Source organism: Triturus cristatus, chromosome 3_2 (genome assembly GCF_964204655.1).
Source record: "Triturus cristatus chromosome 3_2, aTriCri1.1, whole genome shotgun sequence".
NCBI lineage: Eukaryota > Metazoa > Chordata > Amphibia > Caudata > Salamandridae > Triturus > Triturus cristatus.
In genome coordinates, this window is record NC_140584.1 from 814,550,932 (window position 1) to 814,571,813 (window position 20,882).

The 20,882-nt window shown below is 44.4% G+C and overlaps 1 protein-coding gene and 3 non-coding genes across 5 annotated transcripts in view; all 4 read right to left on the reverse strand.

The window, feature by feature from the left end:
- NOP58 (NOP58 ribonucleoprotein) overlaps positions 1–20,882 on the reverse strand; it is an 80,041-nt gene that overhangs the window by 53,888 nt on the left and 5,271 nt on the right. For both annotated transcript variants that reach the window (XM_085648969.1, XM_085648968.1), the window contains exons 2-7: positions 8,629–8,705; positions 7,805–7,857; positions 6,910–7,034; positions 4,751–4,887; positions 2,817–2,881; positions 1,590–1,724 (exon numbers count right to left, since the gene is read on the reverse strand). In XM_085648969.1, coding sequence (XP_085505095.1) covers positions 1,590–1,724; positions 2,817–2,881; positions 4,751–4,887; positions 6,910–7,034; positions 7,805–7,857; positions 8,629–8,705 — 592 coding nt within the window. The remainder of the gene's footprint in view (positions 1–1,589; positions 1,725–2,816; positions 2,882–4,750; positions 4,888–6,909; positions 7,035–7,804; positions 7,858–8,628; positions 8,706–20,882) is intronic.
- LOC146858197 (small nucleolar RNA SNORD11B) lies at positions 1,930–2,013 on the reverse strand. The gene has a single exon (XR_014980412.1). It is a non-coding gene; the product is annotated as a small nucleolar RNA SNORD11B (small nucleolar RNA).
- Positions 2,966–3,056, reverse strand: LOC146858198 (small nucleolar RNA SNORD70). Its single transcript, XR_014980400.1, has one exon. It is a non-coding gene; the product is annotated as a small nucleolar RNA SNORD70 (small nucleolar RNA).
- On the reverse strand, positions 7,492–7,580 carry LOC146858199 (small nucleolar RNA SNORD70). The gene has a single exon (XR_014980399.1). It is a non-coding gene; the product is annotated as a small nucleolar RNA SNORD70 (small nucleolar RNA).

Sequence of the window (20,882 nt, forward strand, 5' to 3'; positions counted from 1 at the left end):
CAGTACAAAACTATCCTGGCAGGCATAAAAATCTGCTCTTTATTAAACCAGTTCAGTAATCCGTGCCATATCCAATTTAAGTAATAAAGCCGCATTATTGAAAATCATCACGTTCAATCCTACCCTGAACTGTCTTTTCAGACAACCAAATATAAAAAACAAGTTTGTTGGGTGATATGAATACTAGAAGGAAAGAAACAAAAAAAGGAGCTTAAAGAAGCAGCGAGGATGATAATGATATAGTTGGTGGGAATTAAGACTATTGAAGCACAGGACTTCAGCTGCATTTAGTGTTTCTTTACTGGTCTATACCTAGGATTACAGGTCGCCATGTTGAAGACGCTATTGAAAGTATATATCGCTCAAATAGAACAGAACAGATCTTGATAATTACACGCCTGTAGTCCTTGAGGTAACATGTAAAGTTCAAATTTACAACCTGTAAAAGTTTAAGTAAATAACCTGCAAATGTTGGCGTTTCAAAGCCACAAGTAACTGCTTTCAACATGGACATTTAGCTTAGCCTGGCATTTTAAGTTGGGGCAGTGCCTGACATTCTGATTCCAGTCAGTATCCCCAAATAGTCTTTCGTTAATCCGACTTTTCAGCCCTAGAATGGGGAGTAACATGGTGGTTCTGCTAGGTCTAAGTCCATATATTTCTACCCGGGCACAAAAGCCCGTTTCTGGAATATTTCATTTTACCAGGAGCATTTCCAAAACGGTTAAAATATGGAAATCGGTCAGAGCAGTATATCACCCATGTGCCCCTAACCACAGATCCCGCTCTCCATAAATATGGGTGAGCCTCCAAACGTCTATGCAAGTTAGTTTTTAAATCAACCTTTGACTAGACTCTGAGACACCAAAATTATGCCTCTCAAGTTGCACTTAGGGCTCACAGAAAGTACACGCTTAAGCTCCTTACTCTGGCAGTTGAACATAGAAAATCAAGTAAGAGACACTGAATTTGGGTAGGAAAGTGTAGATACACATCAGTGCTGAACCTTGCAAGTACAGGAAAGGAATATGGACTACGGACATCCCTGTGCTGAGTAACCAGGGTGGATCAAAGCAGAAACTAAACTCTGCTCGCCGTGATTGAAGGGGCCAGTAGATTGGAGATAAAGGAGTACTGCACTGGACAATGCTTTTTATTTGCTGCAAAGAGAATGCTGGAAAGAAAGGCTTCTGGAGGTACATGTTAGTGAGAAAAGTGCAACATCAGAGACCATAAAGCCCAACCCCAGCCATGGAGATCGATGAGAAGCTTGTGGATCTCGAGTGACCGCCACTCAAAGGAATAGCCAATTTTAGCACATGGATATCTTTAATGCCTACTGCTGTACAGGAGCTGTATTTTGCCATTTACTTTTTGTGCAACCGCCCTCTTCTATTCACTTTGGGTAACTCAATGTTGACCCCAGCTGTGCCCATCAAAAAATAGTCTCTCTGTAAACAGTGAAGGGCCTAGGTTACTGCTGTGGATTCCAGATGAAATGCAACACCTCAATGCTCATTTTTCAAATTCAACGACAATAAAAGATAGAATATTGTTACTGCTGTACAGTCAAACAAGACGCTACTTACCCACTTGTCGTACACATTTACAGAACGTGAGGTTATCGGTGATGATCTTGCCTAGTTCAGGGAAATGCCAACCATACCATTCCCTGCAGCGCATTATATAGTTGTTCAGCTCTTTGTCCAAATCATCCAGCAAGGCTACATCAGGCAACACAAGGCAATGCCGAAAATCAGTTTAAACGCAAATTAGCAAATGAATAACTTACATAAAATATATTTATGTCGCAGGAAGAATTCAGAGTAAACGCTACATAAGTTTATTCAACAGATCGCATTACACTGGTCACTGTGCAAAACTGTTAAAGTAACTCAACATCAGTACGTCTGTGGCATAAGTGAGCAAAGACAGCATCAGATGAGGTAGTGACTGTGCACCCACATGTTTGAATTCAGGAAAGCAACAATGTGAGCATCATCACAGCTATCAATGGCATCACTGTCAGACCACAGACCATTCACTTTATAGGAAATCTGGCAACATTCAGCAAAACTTGCAATTTGTAAACTGCTGTAAAATGGCCAAAAAAGTAAGGATTGCAGTATGCCGTGGGACCAACCAAAAACAAAGAGCAATATACACTAACATTTTAACAGACACTTTATCAAAGGAATATAGTTCAAGGATGAGCTTCTGGAAAGACCCACATATCTTCTATAAGCATATACAATGCCATTTAAAACACAAGAATTTAAATGTACCCCATTGACATAGCTCCAACTTTGAAAACAAAACTAAGAAAAAATACCTGCCACGATTAGTGAAATAAAATATTTACATGACAAACCATTCACTTCACCTGGTTTGAAGTATATTTTAATATCCAGGTTTTTAGTTTCCTGCTACAAAAAAAACTTCCACTCACTCTCTCAATTACAAACACAGAGGGCAAAAAAAGCGAACTCTTTAATGTTAAGAGAACAAAGCGCTCATAGATAAGCATTAAGTGCCGCAATGCTTTTTTTGCAAGTCCCACCAATAACTTGCAGACGCTTGCTCAAACCTAGCCAAGAACCATTTATTGAAGGCCAGCCTCAGTACTTGGAAACAAAATGTTCTCTAAACAATACAAGTATGATAACATTGGTTCACGTTCTCACCCTCTGGCCTGAAATAGTATTAACATACACATTTTCAAGTACTCACTCAAATACAATATCTTAAAAGCATTGATTAAATATGCTTTCTTTAAATGGATTTTTTTTATAAAACAATCATCCAAGAATACTTACAGATTGCTTGTACGATCATTGTATCCACTTTGTCAGGGCTGAACTTCAGCTTATAACGGGAGAGGCTGCAAGCATACAGACAGGAGTTAGCTCCTACAACAGGAACACGGGGAGATGCACTTAGTTCAATACACGAAACCCAAAACTTCCATTCTGTTGTCTCAGTGGTAGTGACGAAATGTTGCAAGTAAACATCATTTTGCATCAGTTCAACAAATATCCATCATTGACAACAGAGAATAATAGCAAAGTAGCAACTCTAAACATCATAGTGAAAGCAGCACCTATTCAGTTGGTACTTCTGGTATAATACATTTGCCATATTCTACACATCTGGAATAAAGCATTTTTCAATAACTAGAAGATCGGCACCATACCATATAGACCAGCAACAGGCAGGAGGAACCTACAGGCTTCAATTAGTCATGGTGGATGCATCCCACCAAAACCGTAGGTCAGCTTGCTCTGCTGCATTTAGGTCTTTGCAAAACTATGCCAATGGTAAACGTTTTCTTCAATGCTGAACAAAGCCTTTGAGTAGGTTACCCACCTTCCGAAGTGCAGTCAACTAAACGACAAGGTTCTTTTCATATTCAACTTGTAATAAGCATTGGCAAAGCCAATGTTTCATCTTTGTTACCCACTGGATTTGCCAATTTTTTTTTATTCATGCTGCACAGCATTGGGTATGCTGTGAAGCAAAGCTAAATAATTAAAAATAAATAAACCCTTTGACCTGGCTAGCCTCGTAATTTTAGGAGCACTCGCCCCACATATACAAAATTCAGGTTTTTTTTTTTTTTTAATTCATTTGTAGTTTCCGGTCCAAATTGGGTCAATAACTAAAAACTAAAATGATCAAAAGCATCTTTTTTTAAAGCAAGTGGGGGCAAGCAACATGGGGCGAGTAAGCAGCACAGATGGAGCAACACGGGGAGCAGGTGGAGGAAAGCAGACTGGCAGCAAAGTGGAGCATGCAGATCGGCAAGAAAGCAACTGGGGACGGGGTTTGGTTAAAAGGTAATGTGCACAAGTGCAACATGAAGGGGTGAGAAACAAGGGTGACAAGAACGGGGGGTGGTGGGGGGGGGAAAGAGTAGTAAAAGAGGGAGACAGCTGAACTATGTACTCTCATGGAAACTTAACCCAAAAGAAGTAAAGTAGTGCTTGAAAAACAAGCAATGGAAGCATAGATGCCAGCCAATCAAATGATTAAGTAGTGGGCAATGCTCCATGGGAGGGACAAATATGATTGCAAACTTGTACACTAGTAAAAACCAGGCACATGAGCGACAGGAAGGCCAACCCATGGAAAGCAATGGGGATCAGGCCCCTGTATGTTCTTGGTAAGCCCACAACAGGTCTTGCAACAAACAGTGCACGTGCTGCCAAGTAGGCTCAACCTTAAAAGTGTTTGTGGATTAGATCTTTGAAAACATTTGACTGCGGTTTCAGAAAACACAAATGTCAGCGAACTATGCAAGTAATCCAAAACACTATGGAAAACAGGACGCACTGGAGAAAGCTATGGAAACCGCTTTCACATTACTAAAACGGAGTACAAATACCTTATGTTATTGAACCCAGTAGCAATAGAAAAAAATATATATTCTTGGTTTACATACGGATGGCGATAGCACCAGTATTATAACATTAAGTCAACAGATGCGGCTGTACAGTCAATTTTAAGCATCAATATAACTCCAAGGCAAAAAAGTGCCGTCATGTGTTACACTTTAGAACTACGGGAGTTAGAATACTTTATAAGCTGGATACGGATGTCAGTATATTGACTGATGTTTTCATTTCACAAGATAAGTCACTCAAACTTCCCGTAGCATGGATACATGGTATAACCGGGCTTGAAAATTACTACTAAAAACAAAGATAATCGGCACTAAAAGCACAAAAAAGGGGTGGGAGGGGTAACTCACCTGTGAGCCAGTCCAAGAGACATAGCTGCCATTTCCCTTGGCTGAAGCCCAGTTATCAAGCCTTCCATTTGAGTACGGATGCCTCTCATCAGTTCGGTAACAACGGCATTGTGGACACAACTAAGGTTCACTTTATCCTAAAAAGGGGCAAAAGGGCAGCATCAACTAATTAACAAGTGCTCCAAACAGGGCGGAGCAACTCCACATTTTTAAAGAAAGTTTAAGACTGGGATTGCAGAAGGGAAATGTGGAGGAAGACCCACAATAAGCTGCAAAGCGCAGTAGCGGTGTCATTAATTCCTAAGAAAAAGGATTTGGAGGAGAATTCCAGCACTAGCTATAATCAAAGGATCAGCTTAGTCCAGAAGCCCAAACATTATCCCACTACACCTTTCCGCACAAGTCAAAACATCACCCCTCAGTCATAAATTGCAGCCTTCAAATTTTGGTACACTTTCATGCACCCCTACAGTTAACATCCAATTAAAAAAAAAAAAAAAAAAAAAAAAAAAAAAAAAGAGCGCCAAGACAATCAAACTCAGTTAATTGTTAATATCTGCCTAGATTGCCCTTCCCACCACTTCCTGAACACAGAAAATAAAGTAAATTAACACTTGGTCAGCCAACATATGCTCACCTATAGGTCAATCAACGATTTACCCCACCCACCTTTTTTCACACACTCATGAAAAGACTGCCTTAAGATCCCTCTCCAACAGAATCCTTGAAAAGATTAGTGGGGTGACCACTACAAATTTAACCTACACAAAAAACTACCTCATGATTTCAATTGGAAGTCACCACCTAACTATAACCTCTCCTTCAGTCAGATCCAACTTGACTTAATTGCATAGTGATTCTCACCACAAACTACATCAGGTTCATCATTTATACACCAGTGTTCCCACAGCACTCCTCTGAATCTATGGTACTTGAGGCAATGATTTTGGGCTAACTATACGTTTATTTTCAGCATTGCCTTCAAACTAAAAATTAAAATTGTATGTCCTATATAAAATGCAACAGTAAATGTGAGGGTTGGTGCCGTTCCGTTACTTAACTACATGTCCATGACAAAGTAGCTAAAGTTACATAAATACTCTTCTTGCCTTAACTCTAAAGGGTAGCTGCAAGAAACATTACCACTTATGAAGGGAATAGCACAATCTCAAAAAATGGCTGGTGAAATTAAACACTGCGAACCTATTTTTAACTCAACTGGATCTGCTCATTCCTCTCCGGCAGAACGCAGCGGGTCAGACTCCCTCCCTTCCTCTCAAACCATACACCAGCTAGCTGCGGGGGTCCTCCCTCAGCCCCACGCTCTTCAACATCTACATGGCTCCGCTCGCTCCCATGGTCAGAACCCACAAACGCAACCTCGGAATCTTTCTGAACTCAAAATGAACCGCCAGATCAACTCAGGCGCATCCTCCTGCTTCCACACCCTTCGCAAGACCTTCAAATGGAAACCCCTCTAAGACAGAAAGAGGGTCACACACACCTTTGTCACCAGCAGACTCAACTACGGCAACGCACTCTATGCCGGAATCAACAAAAACCTTTCCCGCAAACTTCAAAACATCCAGAACGCCTCCGCCAGACTAATCCTCAACCTGCCACATCACCCAGCACCTGAGCACACTCCACTGGCTCCCCATCGAGGCATGCATCACCTTCAAGATACTCACCCATGCAAACAAAGCCCTCCACAACACCGGACCAGCATACCTGAATAGCCGACTCCCATTCCACGCACCCCAAAGGACCCTACGATCAGCCTAGCTCTCCCACGCCGTGGTCCCTCGCACCAGAAGTCCAAATCAGGAGGCCACTCCTCCTTCCTCGCAGCCAGAGCCTGGAACACCCTCCCGCTCCACCAGACAGACATCACTCCCCAACTTCATGCGGGACCTCAAAACATGGCTCTTCGAAAGATCTTCATGGACAGGACCCCACCACCCACCCTCACCAGCACCTTGAGACCCTTACAGCCAAGTAGTCGCGCTCAACAAACCCATGATTGAAGTGGTTACACATACACCTGTCTTGGTAAAGTACAGAAATTTAACAGATGCTTTCACTGCCGGGGATATTAACCACTTAAGCATGATGGTTTGGTCGATAACAATGAAAATTCTTTGCTCACAAACGTTTACCTTGATTACACCTCCCAGTTTTGCATCAGCTATCGCCAACTGCTCATGCGCTTCCTTCGCCGCGATCTTCTTCAAAACTTTCTTTAACTTTTTGCCAAGCTTGCCCTCAACAAGTGCAGTGGAAGCTTTGAAGAAAAAGGAGTATGAAACTGAAATGAAGGTCACTTCAGTGTCCCAACATGTTATGATAAAGTGAAACACCGCACAATGAACCAACGCACCAAATTCAGCCGTTTCCAAGTGAACGCAAACTTACAAAACTATTCTACATCTATACAACAGTCCCTATTATATGCTTCTACAATTTAAGTTATTGAGTAAGAGCATAGGGCCTGTCCATCTGTGTTGCTCCAATAATGCTGCAACATGCTTCAAGCAAAGGCAGCCATGCCTACCCATGCCAAGTTATTTTTCCTATTTACATCAAGCAATTGCTTAATACACTCGGCCAGTGAGGCTTGTTGTAGAATCAAACTCCTTCCTACTCTTAAGATTATTTTTCAAGGTAGACACGTGAAGCAAAACCATTGCAACATTAATGTGCATAGCAATGAGAGTCAAACAGTGTTAAGTAACTCATTGATCTGTCTTGTCTCAGTGGTAGTGACGAAATGTTGAATAAAATCATTAGAATTCAAATTCAACCAGTGTACATCATTGACAAGACAACTGAGCTCATAACGTAAGTAAATTACAACACAAATCCTTGTATTGGGAGAAGTACACAGTGAGCAGGTTAAGTTTAATACATCAGGAGCTCACAGTGGGATCTCTAACAGTAAAACATACCATGGGGGGGGGGGGGGGGGGGAGGATTCTAGCGTGTCTGCATGATATAAAGCGCCTTGCAAAAAAGGTTAGAAACAACTGTAAACTGTTATGTTACAATTCATACCTGCTAGAGCCTCTGTGGTGTCCTGGAACTTTTCGAAGTGTTTCAGTTTAACTCTAGAAAGAAAAGGAAAAACTAACTTTATGACAGGTAAAACCCATTACTTGCCACTAAAATGCACATATGAATGCCCACTGTCAGTTTGATGGGCTGTAGACTTGTAACAATGACCAGCAAGTACTGTACGTCAGGTAAGTCTTGCCCAACACCAACTATAGGGTTGTTAGTTGCTGAAGTTAACGTGGCAACTCTACGTATGATTTACGTTCCCGCTTTTGTGCACACTGCACAAGCAGTCTGAGTTTTTGCATTGTAACCTGGTTGGCGGTTTTATCAGCTACCATTAAACTAAAACTTTACTACAAAGGCCATCACAACATACACATCCTTAGCATCTCTTATCGGATTCCCCAAATGAGCAGGCGCCTTCCAGTGATCCATTAAATGTGAAATACAATACAATTAGGTTGAGCTTGTAGAGGCTCCACAATATGCACATAGGCTAAACCCGTGAATAAAGACAATCGAGTAATTTATTTAAAAGGCTCATCTCAACTTGCTAATGACCAATTTATTTTAAATATCTGTGCTTGGGCCACACGGAATGTGCGCTTGCCTCTCGTTTCCAAGTTGCTTAGAGTTCAAACTTCATTTTAAAGACAAATCATGGCTTAATGTGCAAGGTCACACAGCATTTGGTTAGGCATATGCTATGCAGGGCATGTACATACGATTTAATATTTTCAAAGCAATTTACAACTGGTATACAGGTCACCTGCTTCATCATGTTAGCAAGGTACACTGAAATTAGCAATTTTATTACTCACACTTTATTCGCTTTTTCTGGGGTTTCAAATTCTTTCCATATGCTGTCCACTTCTTGCAGTTTCCTCTCATCCACTACCTGTCAAAAAGAGTGGCATTACTTTTTTGTACATTTAACCCAATAACAAAATAAATGGAAAAAAGCTCAGCCTGTTATATGCAATAATCCTGACATATTAGACCTTGACTGTTCCAACCCAGGGGAGAATCTTGAAGTATTTTTCTTTTTCTTGCAGTGTGGCGATTGAATTACCTTATATCTTCATTACGATAATTCCTACTTTCTTTTTTACAACTTTTTGTTTTCTCAACATAGAGAAGAGTTCACGCATGGCATAAGACTTCCAGGCATTACAAGGTATAAGGTTTATGTTGTTCTTCAGACAGTCAAATCGTAAAGTTAGTTGAGTGTGCACGACAGAGCAGTCACCACAGATTCTATTGTATTTTTTTGGGCAGCCTGTAGATTTATAAACATCGTTCATCAGACGTCCATTTCCCGTAACCACTCCGTTCCACAGAGGGTCTTCTCACTCTCCAGTGTCTGGCTATATCCCTTTAAGCAAGAAGGCTGCCCACCGCCACTAGCAACCTGGTGCATCTGCTGCCACCAAAGATAAGTATCACAAATATTGCTCCAGTAGGTTTGCATAGTAGGTATGTTTGCGTAGTATTTAAGTTGAGTGAGCCTCAAATCGCATCAAAAACGCCACCCTTGCTTCCACCCAGTCATCCTCCCATATCTTGCTTCAGTGTCATGATGGGATCTGATGCGTTGTTCACTATTGTACGGTACTTCAAGATCCGCCTTTACCCACATCTGGGACACTGCTGTGTGCTTCTAGGAGATTGTGGCCTGAGAGGGCCTGTAAGCTTTCTCTTTGTTCCTCTAATGCATGGAATATTTGTAAGTATCGATAGAATTAGGTCTTATGCATTTTGAATGTATCCTTGAGATACTGGAAAGTGTTCATTGAGCTGCCCTCCCATATATTGCCTAGTTTGGAGATTCCAATGTTGCCCCATGCAGGATAGTGAAGTGAGTGTCGCGGGGAGAGGAGGAGGGGGGGGGGGGGGGGGGGGGGAGAGAAGGAATATCGACAACCCCCCGTAAAGTCGAACACTATAATAATATTGCCAGATCTGTGCAATCAGCAAACACCCAGTCATTGATTAGCACAATATGGCTAGCCCAATAGTATAATTTGATGTCAGCGATCCCAAGGCACCCATCATATGGTCCCAGCACACATTTGATCACATGGAAAACCCCAATTCAAATTATAGCAGATTGGGGAGCACTTTTGAAAATGATATCCCTACCGGACTACTATATTCTCTGCAAAACTACCCCATGACATACCCCTCACATTCAGTTGGTAATTGATAAGTTCCTGGGGGGGGGGGGGGGGAGAAGAGACCTCGCAATACGTTCCACATGTCCTGTCGCTCTCGAGAGACCAGGTGTGCAATGTTTATTTCCTACATGCTCTCTCTGGTGTGTGCCATGCACGTGCCGAGGAATTTGAAGTGGGGGGCAGATGTTTGCGTGAATATCACTGGGTGCCCTAGTTAGAGGAATGTATGTAGATTTAGTCTCGTTTCATTTCAATTCAAACTCCTCTGGATATACTTGCAGCTTTTGCATCAGAAGGGGCAAGGAGGAAACTGGGTTGCAGTTGTAGACTAGAGCATCATCAGCATATATTGAGACCCTGCCTTCTGTGCCCGCTCTCCCCACCACCCGAAACTACGGAGCATCTCATCGAATCCATTATGCCAGAGGTTCCATTACTAGTGCAAACAAGCATTGGCATAACCAATAGGTCTCGCATTTGGGACCTTATAAGTGTTTAGCTATGTGTGAGAAAGTGGCTCTGTATATACTGTTACCTAATAGGTACAGGGTGTACAGAGTCCACAGTCCCCCAGAGGCTGATAGAGGTCAAAGTTAGGTATGACCTTACTCTCAAAAGTGGTAGCTTGGTCGAGCAGTAAGGCAGTACCAGAGGACAGTGTAAAGCATTTATTGTACACACTCAGTGAGCAAATGGTTTCACACACCCAATAACTGAACTCTAGGCCAATGGTTTATATATATAAAATATATGCTCGTTTTATTTTTAGAACCACAAAGGGGGTAAAAATATACTTTCTCAGAATGAGAGGTTGAATATAAATACTTTTGTCTTAAGCAATAAATGTGTGTTAACAGTCACAGTTGGTTGCAATAAACAATCCTATTTTCTAAACATAATGCATTGAGCTCAATGGTAAATTCAGGTTATTTGTAATAAATTACTTTTCAGATTACTTTTGGAATTCCAGGTCTGGCTCCTAGATCCAGCCTTGGGTCAGTATTCAGAATCAAGTGATGAAAGTCGACTTAATAACTAATGATTTTTAAATAATATTTAGCTATTTCAAAAGTTAGCACTTAGAAAATATTTCAAAGAAAACATTCAATGGATCTCTATGGCAAGAAATTCAAATTGCAGGTAGAGTACTTTATCGTTACTTTAGTAATCCAGGACTGGGTACCTACAGGGGTGGGGAAATCATATCGCCCGAAGCCCGAACCATGTAGATTTTTACCTCGGGCAAGAAGATGTAATGTCTATTTTGTCCCACGGACAACTAGACGTTAAATCGCGTACATGATACAGGCTGTGGACACTCTGGGTCTCACAGCCAATCAGAAAGGCTGGCAGGGAGCTGCAAACGATTTTGAGGCCTCTGATTGGCTGGCAGCCCGTGGCTGGGCTCTAGCCAGTGATTGGCTGGGGGACTGAAACTTCAGTCTCAACAAGCAGCAATCTCAGCAATCGGGCGTCTTGCTTCCTTAAGATCAATGGGGTGGACGTGCAGAACATGTCTCCATTTTAACACAGGAGGATAGCACAAATATCTCGCTGATGGTGGTGCGACCTGAAACTGGGGTGAGGAGGCAGGGGGGCATTAATGTTTCCAGGCTAATGCCAAGTGAGCTTGCGGCATCCGGGGGGTAGAAATAGTTAACTTTATCTTGCGGATTGTGAAGGGAAGAGGCAATGCACACATCCTGCTGAGAGCTCAGCGGATTGAAGTAAAAATAACGGCATTACCGAGTGCCCTGTTCAGATTCCACAAGAGAAAACGGAGCGCGTTAACTTGGGGTTTGGAGCGGACTGTTTTTTTAAAGTGGAGCTCAGCTATGCAGTGACGTATATTATACTAAATGTGGTGTTAAAGAATTGTACTGGGGCGTAAACGTTTAAAATTCCCGCACTCAGTATCACTACACAATAGCATTAGAACAAACGAGCAATCTGTTTATTTTACCGCATATTGCCTGTGAAAGCTGGTGAATATTAAAAGTGGTGGGCAGAAATGTGAATTGTATTAATTTCCTTTATAAGAGTGCGACAGAAACTGCTATCCGTTACCTGCAAAGTGCCTGATCGAAGTCGGCTACTTTTTACCCGGATGAGAATGGAGGTGGTGAACAGTAAGCTGCTGTGTGCTGTTACATAATATATGTAAAGACAAAGAGAAATTCCAGTGTCCAGAATCGGACACTCATTCATTGGTGGGCTAATATAGTATGCGCCTCACATTACACACAATGTGACACGAGTTAACAGTATTAGTCTCGTTCTCTCTCCTTTGCCTTATTTTTCTGCTATTTTTTGAATAACTGCTTGGATCGTGACTGCTTCGTGCAGCCACGTGCTGCAAGCGCCTCTCGGCCCTGTCTCTTTCTCCCCAAAGCCCCTCCTAAGATGTTTCTCGCAGCTCATTACTTGCAGTTTAACTGTAGGGGTCAAACCACATCAGTTCAATCAGAGGACGCCTGGCACCCTCCCCCTTTGGCACATTACATGTTGCGCAATCGGGGGCACACATTGTCTGCTTTCTTCCAGGAGACAACAAAAAAAAGCATTTCCCACTAGTGCTCGAACGTCAGTTGTATCTATTGTGTATTTGGAAGCTACAACGGAACTGGTGGAATTTATAGAATAGAAAATTGGTCAATTACCCCTAACACTCCCCTGGGACAGAATGTCCTGCATGTTGGCTTGCACAGGAGCCATGCAGCGTTTGCAAGAGACGCCCCAGCACTCTGTAGTAGCGTGTCCATGAGCTCCGAGTCACTAATCGCCTTGCAGCAGCCGAATTCCAGTACTTTGTCATAGTGAAATGTACTCCTTTCAGTCTTGTAACCTGCACACCTTAGTTATATTCAGCTCTAAAACGCTCCTCCCTCTTGCTACCTGCTGCTCAGACTGTGTGTGTCATAAACTAACTGAAAAATATCAACACGAACTGCGCATGAGTGCACAACCCAGTAATGCCCGACTAACCACTAGTCCTCGCAACCTCTTCACAGACTCCACGCACACAATTTGTTTATTGCTAAAGTACCTCAAGTTAGAGTGTTCCTGCGGTTATAAAAATGTTCTCTTTAATCCTTCCTGTTGCTCCAGGGAGTTAAGTTAGACTATATCAACTACTAAACATGCAATAAAGATACCAACAACTCCACACCTCCTTGCACTAATACACGCTCACTAGTGTCTCTCTGTGTATGTCTCTCATCACTCTCTCTCTCACTCTCTCTCTCTCACTCTGTCTCTCTCTCACTCTGTCTCTCTCTCACTCTGTCTCTCTCTCTCACTGTCTCACTCTGTCTGTCTCACTGTCTCGGTCTGTCTCTGACTCTCTCACTCTGTCTCTCTCTCACATCAAACCCTCAAACTAGCATACTGGCTTTGGAGCCTGAGACGGGCACATTGCAAACAGATCACTGAAGAAAAACTCAGCCTACTAATCTAACCCAGTGGAATCGGAGCAGGGGTGCTGCAGGTCTCTTTTTACCTTGTATGTGGTAGCAGGTTCAAAAGCCCACCAAACTACCATACTATGGCACGTAGGTTACAAACATATCACTGCAGCAGACTTTCGACCTCCTTAACTGTCCTTCTATCAGTAATGGACGCTGTAATCAGAAAGTGGCACATTTTGCTTGTGATGTGATGTGATCAGATTTTCTCAAGCTCTATTTAGGCAAAGAGCCCTCAATGCTTGGTTACATTAGAGGTACACGAAGAATGTTTAGCCTGTTCTACCCCCTATTGTCGCCCCAGAACCTCATGCCCAGCCCGAAATCCCTCTTGATGCCTGCACTTGCACCTCCACATTATTTTTTATTCTGACTACAGAACTGATTTTTGGGGGTTTTCAGGGTCATAACCCCACATTGTCACTGGTTCACTGTGTCACTACTAGGTGCATCAAAGCATCCAAGACAGGCCCGCGGATACAGAGCTGTTTCATTGCATGTGAGCAGAACCCACCCCTTCCACCTCCGGTGACCACAACCTTTTTCAGCAGAGACCCAGTGGCGAGGCACCTCACAGCCTCCACCTCTACCCCAGGTAGTCAAGGGTTGACCCAGCTTTTTGACAGTTTGATGTTGTCTCTGGTGGAGTTCAGTGACCTGCAAGACGGCTGCCTGTGGCTAGCATCAGAAATCTGCAGCAAAAACTTGCACAGCCACCCGTGCATAGGGATGCATGTGCAGTCTGCACATGAGGTTGCCTGTGTTTAGGATGGTCTGTCAGAGATTCCTGCCTGCTGCGCTAAATGTTCATAGTTTGGTCAGTGCATGAACTAATAGAGGTTTCATAATGTCTGATACCGCATTTCCCACTGATCAACATAACTTTCATTTCAATGAAAGCTGTCCATTATTATACATGTAGTTACCTGAAGGTGAAAGACCACAAAAAGTTAGAAAGTATTTTGTTTTACCCTGCCCCCGGATTCACTCACCTTGCCTCCCCCGTTTCGTTCAGCATCACAGTTCCCATTTTTTTTTTAATGCACTTCAACCACTGAGCAGACAGCACCTTCTCCAGCCTTGTACACTGGGCCTGCTACCACCGCTGCACTCCCACTGCCCACTGAATATAGTATTCAGGACTTGCTGCCATGGGTGTGACAAGAAATGTTGAGTGGTTGCAGTTACTCACTAGTCCCCGTCTCAATGATGCTCAGCTCTCCACTTCTAGATTTACTGTCTTTTCTACTTAACACTCCTTACCTTCGCTGTGAGACTAACACTTGCTTTTTAGCTGCGTGACTGCTACATGTCCTACATACCTGAAGGAGACAAACTTGAACACCCATTGCTGATCTGCACCTCTTCATGTTAGGGAAGCTTACTGTGCTGCAGCCATTACTAATTGCAAGAGTGAACCATAGGTTATCTGCTACATGATTTTGCTGCCCCATGAAACTTCATAAGCTCTGCCAAGAAGTGCAGTTATTCCCATCCATACGTTTATCAGTGCATCACATCGGAGGATTTTTGAAGCTGGACAGCTATGAGTTGGCCCTATGATGGAGAACACCCTTCTGTCCTAGAGTTTCATATTTCGACAGTCTGGACTGTGCCAAAAACACTTCAAGAAATGCAATCTGCCCTCTGCCTCTAGGTACTATTTCTCTACATATGAAAATGTGTTACAAGCAAAATAGTTGATAATTGAGTGCAGTGCACACTGACACATCTGCACACATGCTGTACAGCCAACCAGAACAGTTGCATTTAAGAGTGCATGACCATGCACTGCACAATTGGACTTGCACTTGAAATATATATTGCACAGTATGTTGCACTGATTGTAGTGCAGGGTCTCTCCGTGCAGACCTACCATAGTGATTTATGGAGTAGGTGGGGCAAGCAGTTACCTTCCCAGGACAAGTAGATTTGTGTAACATTTTGTCCCCTGGCCAAGTAGATTCCACACCCCTGACCTAGACCCAGGACTGGGGTCCTTATCAAAAACAGGTAAGTAATTTCGTTTGCAGAAATGGTACGATTTTAAAAGAATATTTCAAATTTGCAAAAATAGACAGAAGAAATTTCACAGAAAAGCAGACAATGGTTTCCTATGGGAGAAAAATGAGTTAGAGGTAAGTATAGTTGTGAACACTTTTCAGGGTCAGGGCTGGGCACCAAGATCCAGCACTGGGAGCTCACCTAGGAGCAGGTGAGTACATTCGTTTTTGTCACTTGGCTGATTTTTGGTGAATATTTGCAGTTTTGAAAAGTTCACACTTTGGCTTTTTCTTCAAAAATCTTCTGTCAATGTTACCCTATGAAGAAAATGAAGTTAGCCGTTTAAGGGTAAGTACTCGACTGGCAGAGTTGAAATTCCGGGCATGGACTCAGGGGTCCCCCAGTGTCAGGTAGGTACAGTTGGTTCACCCTCAGCGGTTTCAGGACGGCCGGGTGCAGAGAGAGTTAGGCCCAATGTTATCCTATGAGGGATAGGGGGGCCTTGGTTGGTGGCTTCTGTCTGGCAAGCCACGCGGCTGTGGGAGCTGGGCTCCTGGTCACTTACTCAGGGCAAGTGGGGAAGTAGATTAGTGTAGAGAGTGCACTGCCAGGGCCACTCGGGCGGCTGGGTGCTTTTGAGCCTTCGGGCGCTCAATGGAAATCAATGGGAATGTTCCGGTTTGGAAAAAGGCTGCAGGCTCGGGGACGAGGATGTTTCAGGTGCCACCACCACTTCGAGAGGCAAGTTGGGTAGTTGTAGGTTTGGGCACAGGGGGCCGCAGGGCGCCGGGGTGCCTATTGACGTCGGGAATCTTACCCTCTGGTTGATCGCGGTTGGGGTGGCACTCGGTTCTGAGGCTGCAGGCTTCTTCCGGGATGTCAAGGGGGGTCCTTGGGTGCCGGATCGGGGTCACAGTCGCCGTGGGGTCGTCCTCAGGGTCTTAGTCCACTCCGGCACTGGCCAGGCTTGGCTGGTGCAGAGTGTGTTGGGTCCGCGGTTCCGGGCTGCTGCCAGGGGTTAAAAATAGGTTTCTTGAGTAGAGCCTCTACTCATGGGAGTCCCAGGGGCTTAGAGCCAAAAGGTAGCCAGGTCCTCCGGGGTTGGTGAGGTTGCTGGCCACGAGAGATGCCGCGCGGGTGCAGGTTCGAGAGTCGACAGGCCGGTAGGGCTGGGGCCAAAGCAGTTGGTGTCTTCTTCTCTTTTTAGCAGCTGCAGGGCAGGTCCTTGTTCTTCTTGTAGTTTTCTATCTGGAATCTCCGGAAGGAAGGTTCAGGGTGCCCCTAAATACTAGATTTAGGGGCGTTACAGGTAGGTGAAGGCCAGGGACCAATGGGTCCTGGTCCTGGGGTGGGTACACCCCCTATCCTGCCTCTCTCCTGTGGGAGGGGGGCAGTAGCCTAATCCTGATAGGGTAGGGCCTCCCATCTTCAAGATGGCGAGAGCCCGGAGATGTGCTTCACCTCGCCTCCCCCACCTGAGGGGCGGGGTGGGCAGGCTGGCACATCCCCTGTCCTTGTATGGGGTTTCCGGCCAAGCTTCCCGCCAGAGTGGGGGGTTGCAGTGGCCTGGGGAAACTCCAAATGGCGGCCTGCCTTTGAAGCTTCCCGTTGCTCATCCTGGGGGAGGAGATTTCTCACCTCACCCAGGATGTGCATTGTTGCAGGCCAGGGAGAGCAGGGGCTCTCCCACCCAGGGGTCCAGCAACGTGTCTGCTGTGTGGCAGCCTGGGCAGCCTCAGAGCAGACGTGGAATGTAAGTTAGCTGTAAGGGGGCATCTCTAAGATGCCCTCTGGGGTGCTTAGTACATTAAATCCTACACTGGCATCAGTGTGGGTTCAATGTGCTGAGAAGTTTGATACCAAACTTCCCAGGCTTCAGTGTTGCCAATATGGTGCTGTGGAGCTCGTGTTTGACAAGCTCTCAGCACCATGTACTCTTAAATGACAGCACTGCACTTACAGTGCCCAGGAATGGACCCGGGTACTGTAGGGGCACAGGGCTCCTGCTCCTGTGCCCACACCATAGGCGTAATGCACCCAGCTAGAGGGGTGGCTGACATATGCCTTGGCAGTGTAGGTGATGGGCATGGTACACAGTGATGTGTGCCATGTCGACTCTTTGTTTTGTCCTGCACCCAGACACTCAGCCTGCAAGGGCAGTGTGTGTGTGTAAGGGTACAGGGCCTCTAAGGATGGCACAATGAGTGCTGCAGCCCTTAGAGGCCTTCCCTGACCACAAGGCCCTGGGTACCTAGGGTACCATTTACTAGGGGCTGACATGTGGCTAGGGTTTGCCAATTTGGAGTTTGTGTGGTTTAAGGAAGGAACATAGGCCCTGGGCACCTGATTGGCAGGAACCCAGGGTACACTCAATCGAAGTACATTCAGCAATTTAGCAAAAAGTGGGGGCATACCATGCAAGAAAGATGGCACTTTCTCACACTATGCAACAGCTGATGTTGCACCAAGGATATAGTGCTGGTTAACTAAACACTTACATGGTCCTATGCTGGGTTTGTGTGGAGTTTTATATAGCGCAAACTAAACCCGGAGGTAGCAGAACGCTTTACATGAGCACGAGTTGCGTTACAGATACACATTCATTATAGTTAGGCACGGGGAGCTTAAATGATTTACCCAGCATCACAGAATGCTGAGCATCCTGCCGAGACTCGAACCCGGTTCCCCAGCTCCGAGGTCCACCGACCTAGGCCACATTCTTCAGTGAGGAACAGTGTACTTTATACTCGATAAGAACATGGATACAAAATAGAGCGTCACCTCTAAAGAGCTAAGCACGGCAGGAGGAATTAAATGTGTGTGGCGCTTTGTCCCGCTAGTATCAAACCATGTTAAATAAACCTGCGTATTCTCCTGTCCAAGCAGAACGGCCATAAAATGCAGGCAGAGGTTGGGCAGTTTTAGACAGGTAGGTCCCATCTGCAATGAGACACACAGTATAAACCCGAGGGAAATGGTGCCCCAGTGGTTTGGAAAATCCTTAACTAGATTGACCAGATCAGACGTGGTCTTCATGCTTGCGCAAAGCTACAACTTCCAGGTGGTGCTCGGTCTGGGGTTTCTTGCTGCCCAGTGTAGTGACGTGGCCTAGCAGTTGGCTCCATCCACCTCCTTTTGGAAGAAGGGTTAGCATAAGATTGGTACAGTTCATACAAGAGCCAGATGATTGATGTGGGTAGTCAGAACACCCTCCTTTAATCCCCTCCATGGAAATCAAGTGGCCTGAATGGGATTGGTGAAAGGAGAGGGAAAGAGTTCCTGGTAGAACATGTACATCACTCATACCGAGGTACAAATGAGACATTACGTCTCCTGATCTGGTTGCGTGCGAGATTGGCCACATCAAACTTACCGCTGCCAGTATCACAGAAAGACAAAGGAAGAGGCCAGAGGTGTACTTTTTGTTTTCCAAGACCACAAACTAGTAACCTTCAGGAAAGATGACGAGTTTAAGAATATGCTACTTAACTTCAGTAACAATCTTTCTAGTGGATACTCTACCTACACCTCGGAACTCCCAACTAGTCAGGAAAGATAGACGTGAAGGGCAGTGTTATATGTAGTATTTATAATTGTTACCTTATTTACATGTACCTTTAAGTATTAGAATGTTATAGTTAGTGATTCTAGAGTTTAAATGAGGGAGAAAGTGACAATAGTTCCATGTCTACTCATTCTTTTTGTCCGAGTAACAGAGTTGTTCCAGAAAATAGTGGAGGATCAGGTGACAACAAGAGTGTTAGGCATAGTTCTAGAATTAGAGCTCCACCAATTCGAAATGAAGACTTTGTTTACTATTAATGTATAGTCATGTTTGCTTGTGTGTAACTTGGTTTGTTTTATTATGTGGAAAAGGGGGATGTGTTACATGTAGTATTTATAATTGTTACCTTATTCACATGTACCTTTAAGTATTAGAATGTTATAGAGTTAGTGATTCTAGAGTTCAGAATGAGAGTTTTGTAAGTAGGCATTCTGACCTTTAACTCATCTACTTCTAAAATACTTGGAATACCCATACTACAGGCAGACGCGCAAAAAGTTATTATTCCCACAGAGGTATGAAACAGTTGAGGAAAGAGCATGCAAGTCAATTCCTCTAAAGAGGGCAAGGACGAGTTCATCGGCAGACAATGAAAACATAGAGCAAAGCCTTGCTGAACTAAGAGTACCAACTGAAAACCTTGCACAAAGGATCTACATTGCCTTCGGCACACCAAAATGTATCTACCAACTGCCTTCTACAATTCTGGTGGAAGGACAGTGCACAGCAAAGGTAACAACCACCACCCCAAGAGGTAGATCAAAAGAGATGAGATGGCCCCGTTTAATCTCCATGCCTCAGGGCAGAAGTGGAGAAGACTTAAAAACGCATAAAAGGTCTGCATGTCACACCCTTCACAACTTGCATTGCATTTAATAACTTGCAGTTTTCATAATGAAAATTCCGCAAAACACTAGCAAAGAGATGAATGGGAAAAAAAACATGTAATAACTTTGAAATTGTCACTTCACGGGGAATGTGCTTCGCATAGGCTCCCACAGTGGGAACAGAAGGGGAAGCACAACAAAAGTGAGCGCTTCAAGGAGAAGTAAAGCAATCCATCAGAGGGGTGTCTTACAAGACGCAGATGTACAGAGTCACTTCTGGGTGAAAGCAATACTCTTCAATGGTACGATGACACACACTGAAGTGGTTTGCCCTGGGGTTCAGCAAACTGGTCAGATGATGGGCAGTCAAGACCTTGTAAGCCGTGGCTACAGCCACAGCGTTAGACCTTCTAGACAGAAAAGTGAGTACAAGCCACCCTCCTGGTTGATACAGTCTCCCGAAACATCTGGATCATGCCCTAAATGCCCGCGAGTGGTCCGTGCGTGAGAGAGAGGGGGGGGGCCAGGAGGCGAGCCCTCGTGCGCTTGGGAGAGCAGTCTGCTCATTTTCAAGCACTGCACTCGTGGCGCGCTGCTGCTGCTGCTCGCTCCCACAAGGTGGATGCTGCCACAAGCACGAGTGTGTGCTTGAAAATGAGCAGACCGATGGCTAAAGGCCCTCCTATGCAGCACATGTGCACTGCGTAGGCGAGACCTAAAAAGGGGTGATGGGGGGGGCCATCCTTGCCGAGTCCCGTGTACCTGTTTAATGATTAACTCAGAGGACTGTTCCCCATTCACCCCAACCCTCGCCCATATTGTAATATCGTTAGAAAGAGGGGTTTAAGTCCATTCATTCTGTCAAGAAGAACATTAAGTGCAATTGTACAAAGTCGGAAGCTTTACCGTAGGCAATGGATACCGAGGCTCATTTTCTATTTTTTCCCCCGTCATTAACAGAGGGGTACGCTGGCCCAAGTCAAACTTTATCGTGGATAACTATGGCAAGCACCAATCTTTTAACCTATTCTCACTCCC